We start from the raw sequence: 19976 nt of genomic DNA on the forward strand, positions 1-19976 counted from the left end.
CGGTATTCATTGTTATTGTGTCAAATTAGGTCGCATTGTGCTTTTTAAAGTACAATATGGATATTGTCAGTACTTAAAGAACATGGACCAGCTTCATGTTTCACTAAAATGACATAATTAGTCTTTTAATTTAGTTCAGTGTAGTGTGTGAAACGTTCTTTGTCTGTATAACTTATCAAACCTCTGAAAGGTAACTGTAAGCTGAGAAAGTGTCTTGAAGTATTGTGCTGTTCTATATTTGCCATATTAACCATTCCATGTCTTTTAGTTTTAGAATAAGTGTATAATACATTTTCAAATAAAGCACTGAAAACTACAATTGTGAGCTTTTTTTGTTTGTTTTTTTGTAAGGAGTGTATAAAAAAAGAAATTCCACAGAATTTTTAAACTAAACTATTAAAATGTGAACAAAATCATTGGAGTTAGAGTTGTTCCCAGTGGAGCTGGTGGGGACCAGATGTGTGAAGCATTTAGAGCCTCTAAAAGCTCCCTTGAAGAAAGTTACCGAAAGACCTTATGCAGGAGACGTTGTTTTACAGTCATTTTGATATAAGCTTTGGGGCTACAGTGTAGATTTTTAGATCCCAGAGAGAGCGTGTTTGTGTGTAAGACAGAAAAAAGACCAATGTCAGCATTACTTATGAAAACATAGGAGACACATGTAGGTTCACTGGTTCTGAATAGTAATCAAATGGCTAAATTTATACTGTAGGTGTCACAACCCCAGATTCCTGTTCAACCACTGTAAGATTTACAGTCCAATTAATCCACTCTGAATGACATTATTTACATCTCAGTGCTTGGAGTTTGAAAAAAAAATGGGTGGAATTCCCTCTTTAATAGCTGTGGGAACTGTAATCGGTTTATTAAAAAAAAGCATGTAACCGCTTATGACTACACCCTGCCACCTCTTTAAGATCTCTTAAGGTTATGTAACACTGTTAGTTATAAAGCATAAGTTGGTCAAAGTTTAGCAAAGTTCTGCTGTACGCCTGCACCAGATTTAAATGAAAGTACAGAGGCTGCCATTGAGCAACAAACACTTGAATATCTGGAACTGCAGGAATCTTTATTGTGTTGTATTTTTTCCACTTAGGTAAACTCCTGATATCTGCGTGGGTTTGAAAAACGGTCTTAATTAAATGACCTCTCTTCTGACTGGCTGCCCTATATTGTGCCAGGCTGAAACATTCCTTATAGCTTCAGTGTAAATGGGTGGAGCTTAACTGCTGTAGGTTAAGCAGGTGGATAGATACATGCAAATGTTGTGCCTTATGACATCATAAAAATGAATTAAAGATGCTGTTTTTGCAGCTTAGCTTCAATACATGGACCTTGAGGGTCTTGTACCTTTAACAGTATTTACATATCACATCAAAGTCCTTTATGTTGTATTATGTAAACATTATTAACATCATTATTAAAATATACATGTAAAGATGTACTATTCACGACCCAAAAGTTAATATAGGCAAAAGAAGCTGGGGAAAACAGCTTGTTTTGAATCCACTGTTTTTGTGACGTCATAAAAACCAGCACATTTATGTAGACCCACTAATACAGCTTAGACGAAGCACTTCTTGTAAGTCGCTCTGGATAAGAGCGTCTGCTAAATGCTGTAAATGTGAATGTAAATGTTAGAGCAGTTAGTTGTGTTTATAATGAGGCACGAGCGCAGCCAATCAGAACAGAGCTCATTTGCATAGCAGTTTCAAAGGCGCAGTCTTTTTAAGGGATAAAGAGAGGTTGAAAATGGCCATGTAAACATGAATATATGAATATGACCGTACAAGTGGAGCTCCAGGGAAAACAATAAGTACAAGGAAAATGTGGGATATGAGCCCTTAAAAAAAAACAAAAACAAGGAAGGCTTGGTTTTGCATGATCTGGGCCCTTTAAAGCACTGAGCCACCGGCATCCAGGCCTACACGAAAGTGCCAGTGATCAGAGAGTGGTGTTCTGAAATCATCTGGGTATTTGGGAGTCTGGGGTATGGTTTAGGAGAGGGACATGAAGACCAGCTAGGAGGATTTACTCTTCAGACTGGTCCCTCATCTGCCTGGCACAAAGAGCATGTGATGTAACACAGGAGAGGGACATGAAGACCAGCTAGAAGGATTTACTCTTCAGACTGGTCCCTCATCTGCCTGGCACAAAGAGCATGTGATGTAACACAGGCTTCGTGCAAACCCTCTGCCTGAGATGGTCTCGCAAACCAGAATTCAGCAGAGTGCCATGTTATAATTAGCTACAACTTTTTCAAGCTTGGCTAATTCCTAGAAGCATGTAATTTTCCTTCTCTTAGCTTGTTTTTTTTTACCATTCACTCTCCAAAATGCACCACCTTTGACCTTTGTGGTTAAAAAAAAAGGAGTTTAACCATATAGTTGGTGTGACTTTAAATGTGCTTCCAAGAAGCCATGAAGTAATTAAAGGGTCACTCTCAGAATTAAAGAGCAGCATTACATTTCTGTTAAAGGTAGAATCAGCACCTACTTAAAAAAAAAAAAAAACAAAGACTAAAAGACAAACTAGCATCGGCTTAAAAGCGTGCAAACTCGTTTTAAAGCTAAGCTTCTACCCAAGCTGTGATATAATGTGTGAAAGTTTAAAAAACCTCGGCTGTCAATTCAATCCTCTGCTTCTTTAAATGCCACTTCAGAGTAAACGCTAACATACCGTGTGTTTATGAAAGAAATTACTGTCATTATTGCAGCCACAAAGTCATACGACATCAGCCAAGGAGGGGAACACCCCTTTCCCCAACCTGCCCATATAAATTCTGACCGACATGAAAGGGGAACAGACAGAGAATGGGCTTAGAAAGGAGGAGTGAACCTCAGGATTAGACGCAAACAGTCACTTGAGAAAGCCACTGACCAGTTCTCGAGCAAAAGGGACAAATCGAATTTGCCAGTCCTCGTCTTTTCCATCCAGCTTCACCAGACGTCCACTCAGCCATTCTACACTGCTGTAAGTATTGGGCAGACTTGTGAAAGCTGTGAAAGTCTTGGGAAATGATGCAGGGAAAGCAGTTCTGTTGCACAAAGGCTGCACAAAGTTTACAGCAGCACTTTATGCTTCCTTTTTGGAAGGAGAGCTCTTGCCACTTCCACAGTGGCTCAAATGGAGGTGAGTCAATCTAATCTTAAAGTATTGCCTTTTCTGCTTTTAGTAAAGAGTAAATATATGAGTCCTTTGTGTAGGAAGGATTGGGGTGTGCTTTTCGGTAGTTTCAGTGTTTCAGTGTCTGTTTTCTTAAAGTTTATTCTAGATCTTCTTAGTATTGGTTACAACTTTAAGGCTTAATCACAGAGTGAATAAAGAACACGGTGTGAAATTGTTTTGGCTAGACAATTAATAGGACTCAATTATTAATTAAATTAGACACTAGAATATGCAAACATCCTCATCTTCATATTTCTGTCTGAGTGCTGCATTAAAACAAAAAGCGACTTGCGTACAAGACATTCAATGTGTTTGGCAGTAATGGGTCATATTCAGTCTCGTACACTGGGTTCCTTGGACAATTTCGATGCACCGTTTAATGCACAACTACTGTTTATTGCTGCATTTAACATATTGAAAGGAAATACAGCACAAAACGTGACGTGAAAAAGTTACAGCACATTTTTTCCCATGCAAAACTCAACAAATAAATAGAAACTGTTCATTAAAATTCGTAGAGAAAGGCCATGTTTAATATTTGAGGTCCCTGTAGAAGATGCATTAAACTAATTTTCATTTAGAAAATGAACAAAACATGTCATTTGACTGTAAACTGTTAAAAATAAAAACACCAAGTGTAAAGAGTGCCAGAGTGCCGAGTGTAAAGAACCTTTTAAAAGCTTACAGAACCTCCATAGAAACAATATTTTTTCGGGCTGCTTAGAAAATTAGATCAGAATCTGTTAAATATTTTTAATAAATGCATTTTTGCCATACCTACCTGGGGGGAAAGTCTTTTTGCTCCAGAACATCCTAAAAAAAAAACAACATACCTTTTTAAGATTGGCTGAACTGATTTCCTTTGGTCTCTTTCTAAACGGTGAACAACCTGCTTCCTTTCCACCCCAAAATTTAGGTTATTGCAGGCCATTGACCCCAACTTGTTTGTGAGCTGCAGGACCCCCTGCCACTCTTCACCGCCCCGCCACTTTCTCTCTACCAGTTCAAAGCCTGGAATGGAAGCATTTCAGGAGTAAAAAAAAAAGGAGTGTTTTAAACCCTGTATACAAGGCATATGATGTTGTGAGAGTAAGCAACAGCTGGCCAACTTTATGTTAATAACCTCCCAGAATATTTATGCATCACTGGAACTGGTTCCATAGAGATTTGACCTCATTTCGCCACTGTGCTCGGTAAGTCAGTTATGTATGGCAAAGGCCGCTTAGTGAAGTTGCACAATGCATGTGCTGGGAGATGTTTCTGAGTTCCATGTAAGTCCTGTGATTTCAAAAAGGACAGAGTTTAAGAAAAACAGAATTTGAGCAATGTCTTTTTCCTAAAAGTGTGATTAAGTTAGAGACCCTGGGGGTCAGTGACCTAATAAAACCTCCATGGGGACTCTCTTTGTTTTGGTCGTGCTTGTTCAGATGGTTATGTCTGGATGACTGAAGACAGCTGCCCCCAAAAGACCTACACACACATACATACACACAAAGACACGTGAGGACTTTCGGACAAGATGCCTGCCAAAAAACACAGAAATGTTATTATTATGGAGGATCGCTGAAGTGAGGCACATGTGGTCATACAGGAAAAAATGACTATGTATTTAATGAAGCAGTGAATGCTTACCTTAGGAGCATTTTGAAACTTCTCTCTCTCTCTCTCTCTCTCTCTCTCTCTCTTTCCCTCCATTCATTCTTTAGTGAAGGGTTACTATAGAGATGTGTGCAGCCCCTGCTGCTCATTCAGACAAAGAGACAAACAGCTTTTCCTTTAAACAAATGCCCCCTCCACTTGATCATTCTTTTACTCCATACCACATACAGTACTGGGCACAAGACAGGGACCAGCCTTCATTTATTCAATTGTCAGTCAAACGGCCATTAAGCACAAGTTAATTATTGTTCAGGACCAGGAAACAAAGCAGAAAACAAATCTAAAAGAATATTACACAGACAAACAAATAACATAATATCATATTCTCACTATTCAGTCTGTCCACCCTTTTATTATGGTTTTTCCTGGAGACTTGTTTTCAGTTTATCATAGAAATCTGCAGGGATATTTTTCCACACCTCCAAAGTTCGGTCTTAGTAGTTGGTTGCGTTCTTTCCTTCTCACGATCCAAGTAATCCCAAACACACTCAGTGAGGTTGAGGTCTGAACACTGGGGTGGTCAGTCCATTGTTCTGAGAACAGCAGCGGCTTTTTCCTCTTATTTTCTTTTCTTAGTAAGGCCTTCTTGACAGCTATATATCCTTTCAGACCCATAGCGCTGAGTTTTCTTCTCACAGTGGAAGGATGGACAGAAGCACCTGTGGATGTTTTCAGATCTGAAGCAGCTTGATTTTCTCCTCTCTCTTAAAGATGAAAGCTTGAAGTGCTGTTAATGGAGACAGTTTTGGTCATCTACCTGGTCTTCTCTATATCTTTTTATTTTTTGAACTATTTTTTTCTCCTTCTTTGTGCATGTGCTTTATTTTATGGTGTAATCTCCTTCTGAAAAATGAACAAATGTTTTTGTGTATATACAAATACACTGACCAGTAACTTCATTAAGTTCACCTCCTTACATCTACATTTATTGTCCATTTTATCAGCTCCACTTACTGTATAGCTGCACTTTGTAATTCTGCAGTTACAGACTGTAGTCCATCTGTTTCTCTTATACTTTGTTAGGCCTCTTTTACCCAGTTCTTCAGTGGTCAGGACCACCACAGATATTATTTGGGTGGTGGATCATTCTCAGTGACACTGAAGAAACAAGGAGGTGTGCTTATAATAGCAGCCAGTGTGTGTGTATATATATATATATATATATATATATATATGTGTGTGTGTGTGTGTGTGTACACACACATGCACACACTGTGTATATAACTGTATATAGACACAGAGTTAAGCTCAAAATGTTCAGCCCCCTTCATGAAATTTAACCTTGATTTTGGACCTTGATTTTGGTGCCATTCAAAAAGTTTTGGATGTGTGCTTTAGGTCATTGCCTTGCTGGGAGACGCAAAGGTGACCTAAAGCCAGTCTAGCAGCAGATTTCTTTACATTATCCTTCAAAATGTCAGCATAATCTTCTTTTTTCATGACCCCATGCACCCAAACAGGGTTCTTGGTGCCTGAAGCAGCAAAACAGGCCCACAGCATTGTGCTTCCTCCACCCTGTTTAACCGTGGAAACTGTGTGTTTTAAGGGTTGAAGGCCACTCAATACCATCCTCAAACAGTTTAGTGTCATCAGACCAAACAACAGACTTCCAAAACTCACCCATGTTCCAAATAGTCAAGGGAAAACTTCCCTTGGGAGGCACCATGCTCATGTTGCGAGAAACTTTATTGTAAAATAAGTTGTTGTTCTTCTGTACGTATACAAAGTGTTTCAAAAGACAAGAGACTTATTATTAAAGATATAAGTGTGTTCTGAAGGGATGTCAAGATATTTTGGAAGCTGTTAGTACCTATTCCTCTCCTTCGATTGCAGCAGTGGAACCTTATGTAGTCTGTAATAGAAGTGCTTGTTTCTCTTTGGCTGAAAAGGATGGACAGTGAGCAAGAGAGAGATCGAGAGAGAGAGAGAGAGAAGGGAGAAGGGGGAAGGGGGCAGGAGGCGGTGGGGGGGGGGGGGGGTGTTGTGGCATAGAGGATGGAAACAAATAGCCTTGACAAGTTAAAAGTTCCCAGAAGCAGCCGTTTGCCTTTGCAGACAATAGCAGTGAAGGCACCCGAGGTAGGAGTGCCCTAATTATTTAACTGACGATTTTCCGTCACTCTTTCCGTCAACTCTTGCTGTATTACCTTGCGTATGGGTTGTTAGTGTATTTCATGGATTTGTTTACTTGTTTGTGCAGATGAATAGTCAGCAATGTTGTGATGAATAGTGTACAGACTGTCTAAATATAGACATGAGCCGTCAAACCCTGGAAAGTTCAGTGGACTGTTCTAGTCCTTTCTGACTAATTTCATGTGAAGTACTTTTCATGTGGGTGTTTATGGTGAAACACACTGTGTTGAGAAGAGAATGTAACTGAATAATTCATTCATCCATCCATCCATCCATCCATCCATCCATCCATCCATCCATCCATCCATCCATCCATCCATTTTCTAAGCCGCTTCTCCCTTGGAGCCTGATCCCAGCGGTCATCGGGCGGAAGGCAGGATACACCCTGGACAGGTCGCCAGTCCATCGCAGGGCAGCTGAATAATTCATGTGTCTATTATTTATCTGTTGGCTACGGTTTGAATGTTTCCACTTTCCTGAGTGAGTCTTTTTCTCTCACCTTGCTTCATGTTCGTCTTCTCTTGGGCTCCAGGTAGAGTGAGGCAAAATGGGAGTCTATGCAACAGCCACCATCATCTTCCTCCTCCCACTTGTGGCAAAGATGACAGAAATTCCACCTGGTTGCAAGATTCGTATCACCTCCAAAGGCCTGGAAATGTGTAAGACATCATTTATTATCATTATTTATTATTATTTATTATTATTCTAGCAAAGGAAGTAGCTACACCCCTTTCTGCAGGTCCCCTAGTGGCCATTCAGCTGGAGGAATGAAAATTGAGGATTTTTAATTAGTATAATAAAATAAGATAATCTTCCTCTGGACTCAGATGACTCTTTGTTGAGCTGCTAGTGAGCAGCGAGGAGCGATATAGGAGGGGTGAAAAGCGGCTGCTGTGAAAATAATTCGCACCTCTCCATGAAGATGGTTGTGCTGGGATAAAACAGCACAACTGCAGTTTTCTTGATATAAAATAATTGTTCTTCAGACAGCTGCAACTACAAAAATGTATTCAAAACATAACACTCTTTTGTTCACTAATGTTCACTTGCTTTCACGCTTACGAATATGAAAAAACATGTTGCTTACAGTTTCTAATCATGCACATTTCCATTCAATTTAAAAGCCAAAATTATTGAACAAAAAATATTGCAACTGAGTTATCTGTAAAACAAGTGGACTCTGACCATTTAATGGCGTATTAAACCAGAGTTTGGTATATTATTTGTCAAGTTATGTGACACTCTGATTTGAGTGTTCATTTATTAGATTTACTTTTATCATCTGATACGTTCTCACACATCATCAGTCCCTTACTCTATACTAACTCGATGACATTGTAAATGAGGGGCACCCTCAGTGTTCTCCGAGACTAAATAAAGGTTGATTGATTGATTGATTGATTGATTGAGAAAAGAAACCAAACTGAGGTGAAGTGTTCAGACAGACAGTTGTCTTGCTAATTTTAGCGGGTAAGTTGTTGTCCTCCTCAGCTGATCATGAACTGTGTCATTTCTGTAACCCATTCTCTTCACTGTGGTGATTTAAAGACAGTTACCACAGTTACGGCTGCAGTAAGATGTTCAACTTCCTAACAGTAATGTTAGCAATCTGCCTTCCTTCTGCATTCACCAGCTATTGGGAACAAGTTCAAAACAGCCCCGTAGCCACTGCTACCTCAGTGACGGCTATGCTCATATAAGCTAGACTAGCTGTTAATATGTCATAGTATGTTACACCATGTTTTAAAATCTAGATATTCTCAGTGCAGAGTTCTGTCTATACATCATGAGAAAAGACATCTTTAAATCTCAAAAATCTCACTTTAAAGTAGTGGTTACCATGGAGACCTACTTTTCTGCTGAGTTTAGTTCCAACCTGCATCTAACATGCAAGCCTCCCATTTACTTAAAACTAATGATTCTGATCCAGCCAATCAGGGAGCTGTGAAGGAGTTAATTAGCTGGAGCAGGTGTGTCCGGTAGTGGTTGAAACTAGACTCTCCAGGACCAGAGTTGGTCAACACTCTAGACCACTCTAGAGGCAACTGTAGGAGGCGAGTAAGCATTTTTACCAAAGATGTAGCAGGAGTCAGCAACATGCGGCTCTTCAATTTTTAGATAAAAAATAAAATAAAATAAAATATAATAACGTCCCCTTTTGCAGTAAAATAAAGCTTTACTGAACAAACACTGTTTTAAAAATAAATGTTCTGAAACGCTGGATAACTGCTAGCTACTGTGTAATCCTGAAGATTAGCACTAAGACTGCTGGTCACCATAGCAAGACATGCAACCATCTCCCCTAGCTAGTACCTAATGAAAAGGCAAAAAGAAATATTTAAGATGAACTTCAATAATTTGGTGACAAATGGACTTGTCTGCGTTTAGAAGCGCTCAGCTAGTTTTGTGATACGTTAAATCTTCAACGAGAAACTGACGAACACTAAAAAGTCGTGAGGCTGAAGATCAGCTTCTCGTTCTCCAACTCCTTGTTCGAATTTTATCGGTTCCACCTTAAATGGTGCAGCGTTTCCATTCTGGAGCCTCCGGCACCATTGAAGGTGGAACTGGAAAATTAGAACAAGAAACCGGCGAATCAGAAGCTATAAAAAATCAAATGTTGAGAGACCTTTTACAGGACACGATTCTACTTTTGTGAAAAAGTTTCCTACCAGAGATGAGAGAAAACCCACTATAACTGCGCTAAAGCTTAAAGCAGAGCAAAGTAAGTCTGCAATTTCATTAATATTATATAATATTAGGTAACGTCCATACCAGGACATTAGGTAGCACATATTAAGGCGTATTTTCAGCCAAGATGGTAAAAAGTTATTTAATAAAATTGGCATAAAATGTTGTGGCAGATTTTTGTTGAAAGGAAAAAATGGCTCTTCTTGGCATTTGGGTTGCCGACCCCTGCCTTAAGGTTTTCTTGTGCTTTTTTCTACAGTAAAGTATGAGACACAGAAGTTTGTGGAGCAGGAGCTGGGAAACATCACCATGCCAGAGATGCACGGCAAGGAGGGACGCTTCCAGTACTCCATTACAGAGTCAGTTGGACTTGTCCAGCCATCATCAGCTATGTTTACTGTCTTCTTATTTTAACCCAAGATTTACCTCAATTCAGAATTCAGTTCAAATATGAAATTACGAGACATTATCATTCCAGCAAAGACACAATGAACATCAGTTCCTCCTCATCAGTTAGAACTGGATAAATTACACTTTTAGCAAACTCAGTTAAATTACATCACTCAGAGGATGAGTAAGATGTACTTTAATGGAAAAAGGTCACTATAAAATGTCTAGACAGAAAATCACTTGGATCACCCACCACAAGTTATTCAGAGATGAGTATTATCCAAAGGTAGGCTAAAGGTATAATGCTAGGAACCTGGTGGACAAATCAAATTAGAAATAAAGAAAAGAGCTATAAGAGTAGAAGTTACTGAGCAGTTAATGAGCTAATTAATGGCCCTATGGTGGAATCAATAGGGCGCAATAATGAAGGTGTTTATCACTAATGGCTTTACTTAAAAAGTTAGTAGTGAAAGAGGTTTGTGGTTGATGATCTAATTACTCCTGAATTGCTAGTCCACAACCTGGGGCCAAGCAAGTTCAGCAGACACAGGGTTTCTCAAAGTCATTTTACAAAGGTGCTTAACAGCTTTCTCTGTTAACCCGGTTTAGATACTTTGGCTAATCCTCATGATGAAAAAGTGCTTAAATATGTAAAAATGAAAGCATATAAAGCACCGCAACATATGCAAAAGCAATGCTGTCTCCACTGCACCACCTCAGTGCTTATTATTGTAATAATTATATTGCAACGCTCACTGCTATTAAAAGAGGCATTGCTTTTGCACAAGTTGTGGTGCCTTATTTTCCAGCTGTTGTTGCCCACAGCCACACAGTACACAAGCAAAGCTTTGCTCTCTTTCTCAACTCGTTCTCTCACCCAGCTCACGTCTCCTTTACCACACACACGTACACACCCTGCCAGGGTAGTTTCTAGCCCACATCCCAAGCAAAATGAACCAGGTGCAATGAATTCTGGAGAACACATAATCCAAAGCTAAAATGTCAAAACATTTCTTGAAGATGCTACAACACTCTTAATATCAGTGTAGTTTGATTTTGTTTCCTTTGCTAAAAAGAAATGTTTTTCATGTGATTGATGTCATGAAGGTCATGAAGACCCTGCAGGAGTCCACCTCCATCAGTCCCTGATAGAACAGAATTCAGAACCATTAGCCAACTTCATTTACACACAGAGGAATTAGACCTCTGCATTTAACCCATCCATGCACCCACATACATGCATACTAGTGAACACACACACTAGAGTGCAGTGAGCACACTTGCCCAGAGCAGTGGGCAACCCTATCCACAGCACCCTGGGGTGCAGTTGGGGGTTAGGTGCCTTGCTCAAGGGTACTTCAGTCACACACTGTTGGCCAAGGGGATCAAAAAGGCTTGTTCCCTAACCTCCAGCCCATGACTGCCCACGACTGATCGACCTAAAGCTTGCTTGATGGTCCAAGAGCTGTTCATGGTGTGAAATCCTGAATTGTACCTGTCTTGGAGCAAGTTAGTCATGCATTTGCCATGGCAGGTGTCTGGGTAAAAAGTGACCCCCTATCATGAGAAAGAAAATCCAGGGTAAGATTAAACTACGGATAAAGTTAGTTGACTAAGCCATAAATCCTGCCTTATGAAACAGTCCCCTGTTCTGAGTTTGTTTAAATGAGTTGGAGATCAAATTGGCCCCTAACGATGAACCTGTGCCTCTGTCCTCATCCCAGTGTGAAGATAACAGAGCTAAACCTGACAGCTGACCTCAGTTTCCAGCCTACAGCTGGACTTCTTTTTGAGGTGCACAACTCATCCATCACTGTCAACTTCCAGAGACGCATCCTCTACTGGTTCTTGTAAGTTTATGACGTAGAACTTTCTTCTTCTTAGCATAAACCCATTTGGGCTCCTTCTCTCATGCTAAAGTTAGCAAATGAATTCATCATTCTCCATAACTTAGTCTTACAGTATGTTGCTTGATAAGTGAATGAAATACCCTTGTGGCAATAATAAAGTAGCACAGCAGATATAGCTCCATCATGAAACACAACTACTCCATTAAAAGTGTTTTCAATAAAATAAAATTAATATGGTTGTAGGCAAATGTATGAAATGATTCTAAAATCAATATATTATACAACCTCACAGGTGTTAGATAGTTAGTAGGACACTAAAGAGCTGTAAATAAAAATGAATAAATGTTAGATGTGTCCAGGATGAGGAACAGAGCTATAGATGATTCCAAAATGACTGAGAAAGCAATATATCCTTAGAAGTGAGTTCTAAACATGTTCTTTATATGGTAAGTTGGGTTAAAGCTTTTGAATGCTAACATCTCTTTGCCAAAGATGCCATATGATAAAACTCTACTGACTCTTTAAAATTCCTTGGATTTTAAAACATGTGGTCCAAATGCTGACTGAGATGAACCTGAGTAGAACAGTCTTTCTGATGGATTTCTCTTTCCTCCATAAGCTACGATGAGGGTCCCATCAATGCCTCTGCAGAAGGCGTGAACATCCACACCGCCCTTGACTTGGCCAAAGATGAGTTTGGCCGTCTCAAGATCTCCAATGTCACCTGTGGTGCTTCCATTGCCAAAATGAGGGCCAAGTTTGGCGGAACCCTTGGGTACTGGACCCCATACCTAAATAAAACTTTTCCTCATCATGCTTTATACACATTGGCAGATCCTCAGTATTCATGTTCAGCTGTGCTATTACTCTTTAAAATAAAAGGTTCTTAGAAAAGTTCTTTAGAACGATGCTGAAGAAGAAGCATTTCATGGAACCTTTCGGCAGGTGGTTCTTTGCTTGGTGGCATGTTTAGCTCCGCAACAAGCTCTTAAAATGTTTTTTAAAATATCTCTGACTGGTTTCCCAGAGCACCTTTTCAAAACTTGTATAATTTTAAAGGACCTCTCCATAAAAAGATCAATGCCTTACCCATACCCACCAAGAACCACAACCACACGGTTCTTCAGATTCCATTGGTTCTTTAATAGCTTTGCAAAATAAGACCTATGTATAAAGGAAATACAGGCATAACTAGACTAAACAATGACCAAACTTCAAACTTCTGCCCAGTTTATCACTCTCTTTATGCAGTTGTATTCAAACGTTTAAACACGGCAGGTCAAATTACAGGCTTTGTTGATTTTCTAATTGATTATCTAATTGATATATATATATATCAAACAAATAAACAGTAATTGTGCATCAAAATAAACATCCATAACATTTTATTACTTAGAAAATCAAAAAAAATATTATTTGAGCATGGCCACCCAAACTTTTGCATATTGCATATATAATCTTCAGGATTAAATGATGAACAGACAGGCTTTATTTCCGTGTAAATGATGAGATTATGTGCAAATTTGAAAAAAAAAATGCAATAAAAATGCAAACAATTTTTTAAAATTCCCATGATCTAACAAGGTGTGTTTCGTGTAAATGATGTAAATGAGATATGAGAGTAAAGGACTCTTTAAGGTTTAAAGAACTCTTTTAAACAACAAAACAGCCTCCATATGATGTAAGCTTCTATACCAATTCAATGGTTTTCCTAGAAAAGGACAATCTAAGAAGATAATGATAAGATAAGATAATGATAATGATGTGCTAATGATAGGAGGGAAACAGTAGAGGTCTGGCTATATTGTACATTGTATAATTTTATGTTTAATATTTACATTGTTGACTACTTTCATGTTCACAGGAGGGTTTATGACTTTGTCGCAACGTTCCTGACCACAGGAATGCGCTTCATCCTAAATCAGCAGGTTTGTTTCTTCAGGCATGAAGAGGCATGTCTTTATCTTCTATTTATGTTGTTCCTAAGATGAAAATAATATTTATGCAAGTTGTATATTCATTTTAGATCTGCCCTTCACTAAATCACGCTGCACTAGTGCTGATCAACCAACTGCTGGAGACGATTCCAGGTCAGACAGCACTTTTGACTGTTTTTATCTCTGAGTATTTGTGATGTCATGTCTTTGCCTGACCGGTCCAGAATGTACTGGGAATTGTGGAGGTGTTTGGATTGGGCAGTTCCTCTGAGATATTTGTTTGTTCGTGTTTTCCTGCAGTGCGTGCAGAGGTGGATAAATATGTGGGCATTGATTATTCGCTCTTGAGTGACCCTGTGGTTACTGGCACTAGTCTTGATATGGACTTCAGGGTGAGTATTTTATCATCAAGGTTGATATTAAGTATATAAGTGTGAATAACTGTAATGGAGTTAAAAGAGACTTATTTACAGTGGTGGTGATAGGATCCAGGTGTCTGCAATGCAAATATAACATATAAAATCTAAATATTTTGTTTACTATTCAAAATGGCCAGTGAATCTGCACGTCTTCAGAGTTTTTATATGTAATGTTGATGATGGTAAAATTATGGTAAATTTGAAAAAACTGCATTTTCCTTAGGGACTATTTAGCCTTAACCTTGCTTTAAATGTACACGATTAAAATATGTTGTAGGAAGAGAAACTCGTATCTCCAAAATAGTAACTTTACAGGAGATCGAACAACTTTACTTTTAATGTAAGTCACTGGAACCAGAGATTTTTCCAAGTCATTTTGGGCCGTTTCTTTTGGTCCTTTCTTTTGGTCCTTTCTTCATGAAATTTACACACAATGTATAGGACAACAGGCCTTTTCAAATTTTGTCAAGAAACGAAAAATGGAGATACAAGTTTTTTCTGACATAAACATTATATGTTGCATCAACACAAATCTTATCAAAGGCAAACTTAAAGAAAGCATTGTGAAATATAGTATAATAGAGTATATAGTACTGTGCGAAAGTCTTAGGCACCCAAGACACATTTTATATATAGTATAGTATAATATAGTATAATAGAGTATACAGTACTGTGCGAAAGTCTTAGGCTGTGAAGGTGTCAAGGAAAAATATGGACCCAAGAAATTCTTGTTACTTTTTATGATTTTTATGTTTATTTGAATTATGAATATGACTTTATTCTCATGTATATTGTGATAAACTCACTACTGAGGTAAATTGTGTGCCTAAAACCTTCTAAAAAACCTAAAAATTGTGTTTTTGTAACACTTTTAATTCAATACAGTTCAAACAAAACTTACTAATCACTGCTTTCTGCTTTTATTAGCATTTCACACACTGTCCAGCTTTTGTGGAACTGGGTTGTAGATGAATATTACAACTTATGAGCATTAAGTCTGAAAGAATCTCTGTCTGTCTCTGCAGGGCATGTTCTACGATCTGCAGAATGAGAAAGATACTCTGGTGAACTACGCAGTGAATCCTGTTGTGAGAGAGTACGACCGCATGATCTATCTGGCTCTATCTGAGTATTTCTTCGACAGTGGACTCTATTCATATTTCAAAGGAGGGGTCTTCAGGATGCACATATCAAATGACAGAGTAAGATGCCTTCTAAAGATTGTTTCCTCCTGTTTGTGCTCAGTAGAAAGGCTCTGAATAATAACACTCAAATATTTTTAGATGCCAAAAGACCTGGAGATGCTTCTCAGGACCACCTACTTTGGAGCTATCATGATGTTGGTGAGAGCTTTCTTTTTCAAAATATGTTTGTATTTTTAACCCTTGTGTAGTGCTCATGTTTGTTTTACTCAGTCGTCTGATGTATAAAATATTACAAGTGTCCAGCGCAGGGTTCTCCTTTAGCAGCTGTAGCCAGTCAGCAGCCTGTCCATGTTGTCCACCCTCTCTCTCTCTCTCACACACACACACACGTGCCCCGCAGGTTAAGCCCAACACCACATAATATAAATATGTAGGGGTGAACTGTGTGAAGTCACTAAAATTTGTTATTTTATATGTCACAGAAAATGAACAAAGGTCAATGAATCTGAGGTTGAGATAAAAATAAAACATTAAAAACATAAAAAACAGACCCCAGCACCACACAAAGGCTAATGTGTGGAAGTTCTGGTAAAAAGTGTCCAGAGAGGCAAAAATCTAAAGGATGCTGCTTAAATTGTGCCATGTTTACGCTCCTCCAGTTTCTATACTTTTTCTTTCCATTCACAAAACAAAAGCTGCCCTGTACATTGTGTGACCATTTCATAACTAATGGACCAAGAGAAATGACTTATTTGGAAAGGTTTTGCCATTTGCCAATAGCAACAATATGATTTTGTTTCATCTTTCAGAACCCAGCTCTGATGGAAGCTCCTATCTCCTTGGAGCTAGAGGTCACCTCAGCCCCTACCTCTACCATCAAGACATCAGGGGCCAGCGTAGCTGTCCACTCTGGGGTCAGAGTGTTGGCTCTTCCTCCAGGAAAGGCACCGGTCCAGCTCAGCAGTATGACCATGGTAAGGACGTTCCATCACATACGTGTTTTGAGACATGAACCTTCTGAACGAAGGAGCTTGTGTCCCTCAGACAGTGGTCTAACTAAAATTGTCTTGCCGTGCTGGTAGGAGTCTAAATTCAATGCCAAGGTGTCCATGAGGGGGAAGAGACTATCCATTCATCTGGACCTTAGAAGGTGCGTACAAATACCTCTCAACCAACTTTCCTGGACGCTTCATTAGATCCAGATATGGTTATAGATATTGAGCGCATCTTCTGTTTCTAGGTTTAAAATCTTCTCTAACCAGTCTGCTTTGGAATCATTAGCGGTAAGAAATCTTTTCAAGTCAACTTTGCATTAAGTTATTGCTTTGAGGGAAATAAAATAGAAGCTCAGCATTTGAGGATTAACGGCTGAATCTCTGCACTCTTTCTAGCTAATCCCTCTCCAAGCTCCGCTGAAGACTATGCTGCAAATCACGGTGGTGCCTCTCATCAACAGTAAGTGAAATTCAATGACTTTACTTGTTTCCATGTATGGCAGTTGTCCTCAGTGTAGCATGTCAAGGTGGGCTATATGGCCAAAACATATCATGATACTTGAAGGCATTTTTGCAATACACAATATGTATCATGACATTTGTTTTTTTCTAAGGTTTGTTAAGTTAGAACAGATGACCTAGGACCAATAGTGTCATATTTGGGTGCAAAAAATCTTCCAAAAATTATGAATACAGTTATTTTTACTTTGATGTTTCACATATATTCTCAGAAAAAAGGTATGAAACTATCACTATCACTCTTGTCACTGGGGCGGTACACTCAAAGGTACATCTCAGTACCTTTAGTCAGGGAACATAATTGTATGATAATCCACTGAAATGATATTTTGTGCTGAAATGCTAAGTTGTACTGACTCCATGCACCCCGTCTCGTCTCCAGGCTTTTATTTTACTGTTCTGTTTTAAAATATTAGGTCATGAAAAGTGTATTTTTTCACCTAGAAGCTTATTTAAGGTGGACAACTGGTCCTTAAAACCAAACCACTGTTGTACCTTTGAGGAAACATTTACATTATTTGTATTTTGATGAACAATAAATGCAGAGAACCTTTATTTCTAACAGTGGACTGGACTGGACTGAATAAAAAAAAGACCAATTATACTTTTTGTAATGAAACAAGCAGTTGGTCATTGTTCCTTAAGAAGCAATGAGGTCCACAATATTGTCTAAAAATCGCATATTATGGTGTAATGTGTAATTAATCACACTAATGATATATCATATTGCTCACACCTGAACGAATGAGTCATACATGCAATATTGATAAATCATCCCTGTCTAAAGAAAAACACCTCAGTTCATTTCGGTTTTTATTTTTCTACATTAGTTAAACAAAGCAGCCGTGCTTTACGTCGTGTGAAAATTTCATGATTAACGGACCAATAGAAACGCTACAAAATCACTTAGAATGAAAATTTTTACACTAATTTACATTGAAAATTACAAATTTTCTCCTGTAAAGTTACAGTTTTGGAGATGCACGTTTTTCTTTGGACAGTAGCAATACGCAATATTACCTACAGTTTAAAATAAAGTAAATATTTCTAGAAATATTTAAATTTTAATTTAAATTCTTTGGCACAATGGCATAGAGGAACCAATTTCTGTCCCCTAAAGAACCTGGTTTTGGGTTCTTGTGATTTTAAAATTTCTGCATAATTATTTGGTTAAAGCAAAGTCCCTCAGAGCATTTTGATGTGAAATCCTCCATTCTAGAGAAATTTTAAGCATCAGAATTGTTCACAGGGGTGGTGATAGGAACCAGACATCTGCAAAGTGTAAAGAGTCTCCATCACGTCTATCACGTCAAATGTTAATGAATACGCTGCCTGGTGTCTGACATTGTTTTATTCTTTGGTTTTGAGAAGGTTTTGGCCTAAACTTATTTCTTTAAACACATTCTTGGCAGACATGCAGGGTGTTGCAAGGCAAAATAGTCCCTAAATAGATTTTTTTTTTCAGATTTATTACTATTGTACCATCAATATTACATATTAAAACTCAGGAGACATGTAGGTTCACTATTTATTTCAGATGGAAAATAAAAATGTCTATATTTTCTTGGGAAACACCCAGTCCTTATCACCATCATTATAAATGAATGGATCCGTTTGTCTACAAATGAATCATTTCACATCAAAACACTCTCAAAGACTGAATTATGAAGAAAATTTTAAAAGACTGGTGGAAATCTCCTGCAAAGAACTGCAACACTGTAAAGCACATTTGGTTGAACACTGAATGAAGGCAGTATACTGAATAGCTTGTTCTTCTGTTTTAATGTAAGATTACACTAAGAGAGGAGTGCGGATCCCTCTGCCTGATGGTATCGACTTCATCGAGGAGGTGGTGGAGTATCACAATGTAAGTCCTGAGCTGTCCATGTGACCTGTACTAATGTTTTTAAGGACATCATTTTTAAAATTTCTCAATTTTTTTCTTTTGCCCTTTAGGGCTATATCATTGTAGGAGCCAACCTGCATTTCAGAAGTGGTCTGAAGGAGCTGATTGAGAGGAAGCAGGCTGGAGAGTCTGACAACGCTGACGAACACTGAATGTTTCATACTTGGGATTTAAATTTTTTTTTTTTTTTTAAACTGTTTCATGTTCACTTTTAATATACACTCACTGCAACAGGCAATGCTGCCATCAGACATTACAGACTGTGCCAGGGTCACACAAATAGCTGTAGAAACCTTGTGTTCTTGATTACATGTATTAATTAAATTTTATGTGCACAGTTTCTAACATGATGCATCACTGCTGTACTACACATAGAAACGTGTATTTTTGGTGTCTTACATTCATGTTTTAGTAGCTCATGTAAAAGAATGAATGTACTGTTTTAAACACTTATGTCATCTGAGAGCCATGCTGTCCCATATTTCTCAAAGAATATTACCAAAAAAAAAAAAAAAAAAAAAAAAATTATTTGAGGTACGCTCTTTGTAGAAAAAGGCTTTCTTGAGCGACACCATAGAAGAACCACTTTTGATTCCTTAAAGTGAGTATGAAGAACCTTTTAAAAGGTTCAAAGCTGGGGTTACCATCCCAGTCCTGCTGACCTCCTGCTCTACACAGCTGATCCAGCCCACAAAGAGTTAATCAGTTGAATCAGGTGTGCTAGATGAAGCACAAAAATGTGCCTAGGGCCACCAAGACAGGGACTGGAAAGCTCTGGATTAAAAAGGGATTCTGCCATGTTTTCCTCAAAATGTCTACATAATTAAGTCAGTAAACGGTAAATAAAGTCAATCAGATTGGCTTGATGAGAAATGATCTGTTCTAGACAAATTTACTGAGGAATGTTCACAGTGGTGGTGGTGACAGGAACTCGGTGGTTGGAGTGTTTATTGCTCTTATAAGCTATCCCACAAAGTTCTTGCATGAAATGGCTATGAATACACTGTCTGATGCCGGAGACATTTCCCTTTGAACCATGGTTTTTCTAGTCCAGTCCTGGGGGACCCAATGCCCTGAACGGTTTCAGGTGTCACTGCTGTAACATAAGATTTCATTTGTCGGCTATTTATCACACCATGATTACGTGTGCTAGAGTGGGGAATT

General features: G+C 38.5%; 1 protein-coding gene across 3 annotated transcripts; it reads left to right on the forward strand.

Annotated features, from left to right (window-relative positions):
• The first annotated feature begins 2782 nt into the window (after nt 1–2782).
• LOC108410935 (phospholipid transfer protein) lies at nt 2783–19664 on the forward strand. Of its 3 annotated transcripts, none has more exons than XM_017682262.2 (16): nt 2783–2973; nt 7493–7619; nt 9911–10010; nt 11766–11891; nt 12511–12666; nt 13756–13819; nt 13918–13981; nt 14129–14220; nt 15273–15449; nt 15531–15590; nt 16202–16366; nt 16475–16542; nt 16633–16675; nt 16784–16847; nt 18697–18773; nt 18863–19664. In XM_017682262.2, the coding sequence occupies exons 2-16, from the start codon at nt 7508–7510 to the stop codon at nt 18962–18964; spliced, it is 1470 nt and encodes a 489-aa protein (XP_017537751.2). In that variant the 5' UTR covers nt 2783–2973; nt 7493–7507; the 3' UTR covers nt 18965–19664. The 3 variants fall into 3 exon arrangements, with proteins under 3 accessions (XP_017537751.2, XP_017537752.2, XP_017537753.2); XM_017682263.2 differs by having other exon boundaries at nt 7497–7619; XM_017682264.2 differs by lacking the exon at nt 2783–2973 and adding an exon at nt 3012–3132.
• Nucleotides 19665–19976: the final 312 nt, after the last annotated feature.

This window comes from Pygocentrus nattereri, chromosome 26, assembly GCF_015220715.1.
Source record: "Pygocentrus nattereri isolate fPygNat1 chromosome 26, fPygNat1.pri, whole genome shotgun sequence".
Taxonomy (NCBI): domain Eukaryota; kingdom Metazoa; phylum Chordata; class Actinopteri; order Characiformes; family Serrasalmidae; genus Pygocentrus; species Pygocentrus nattereri.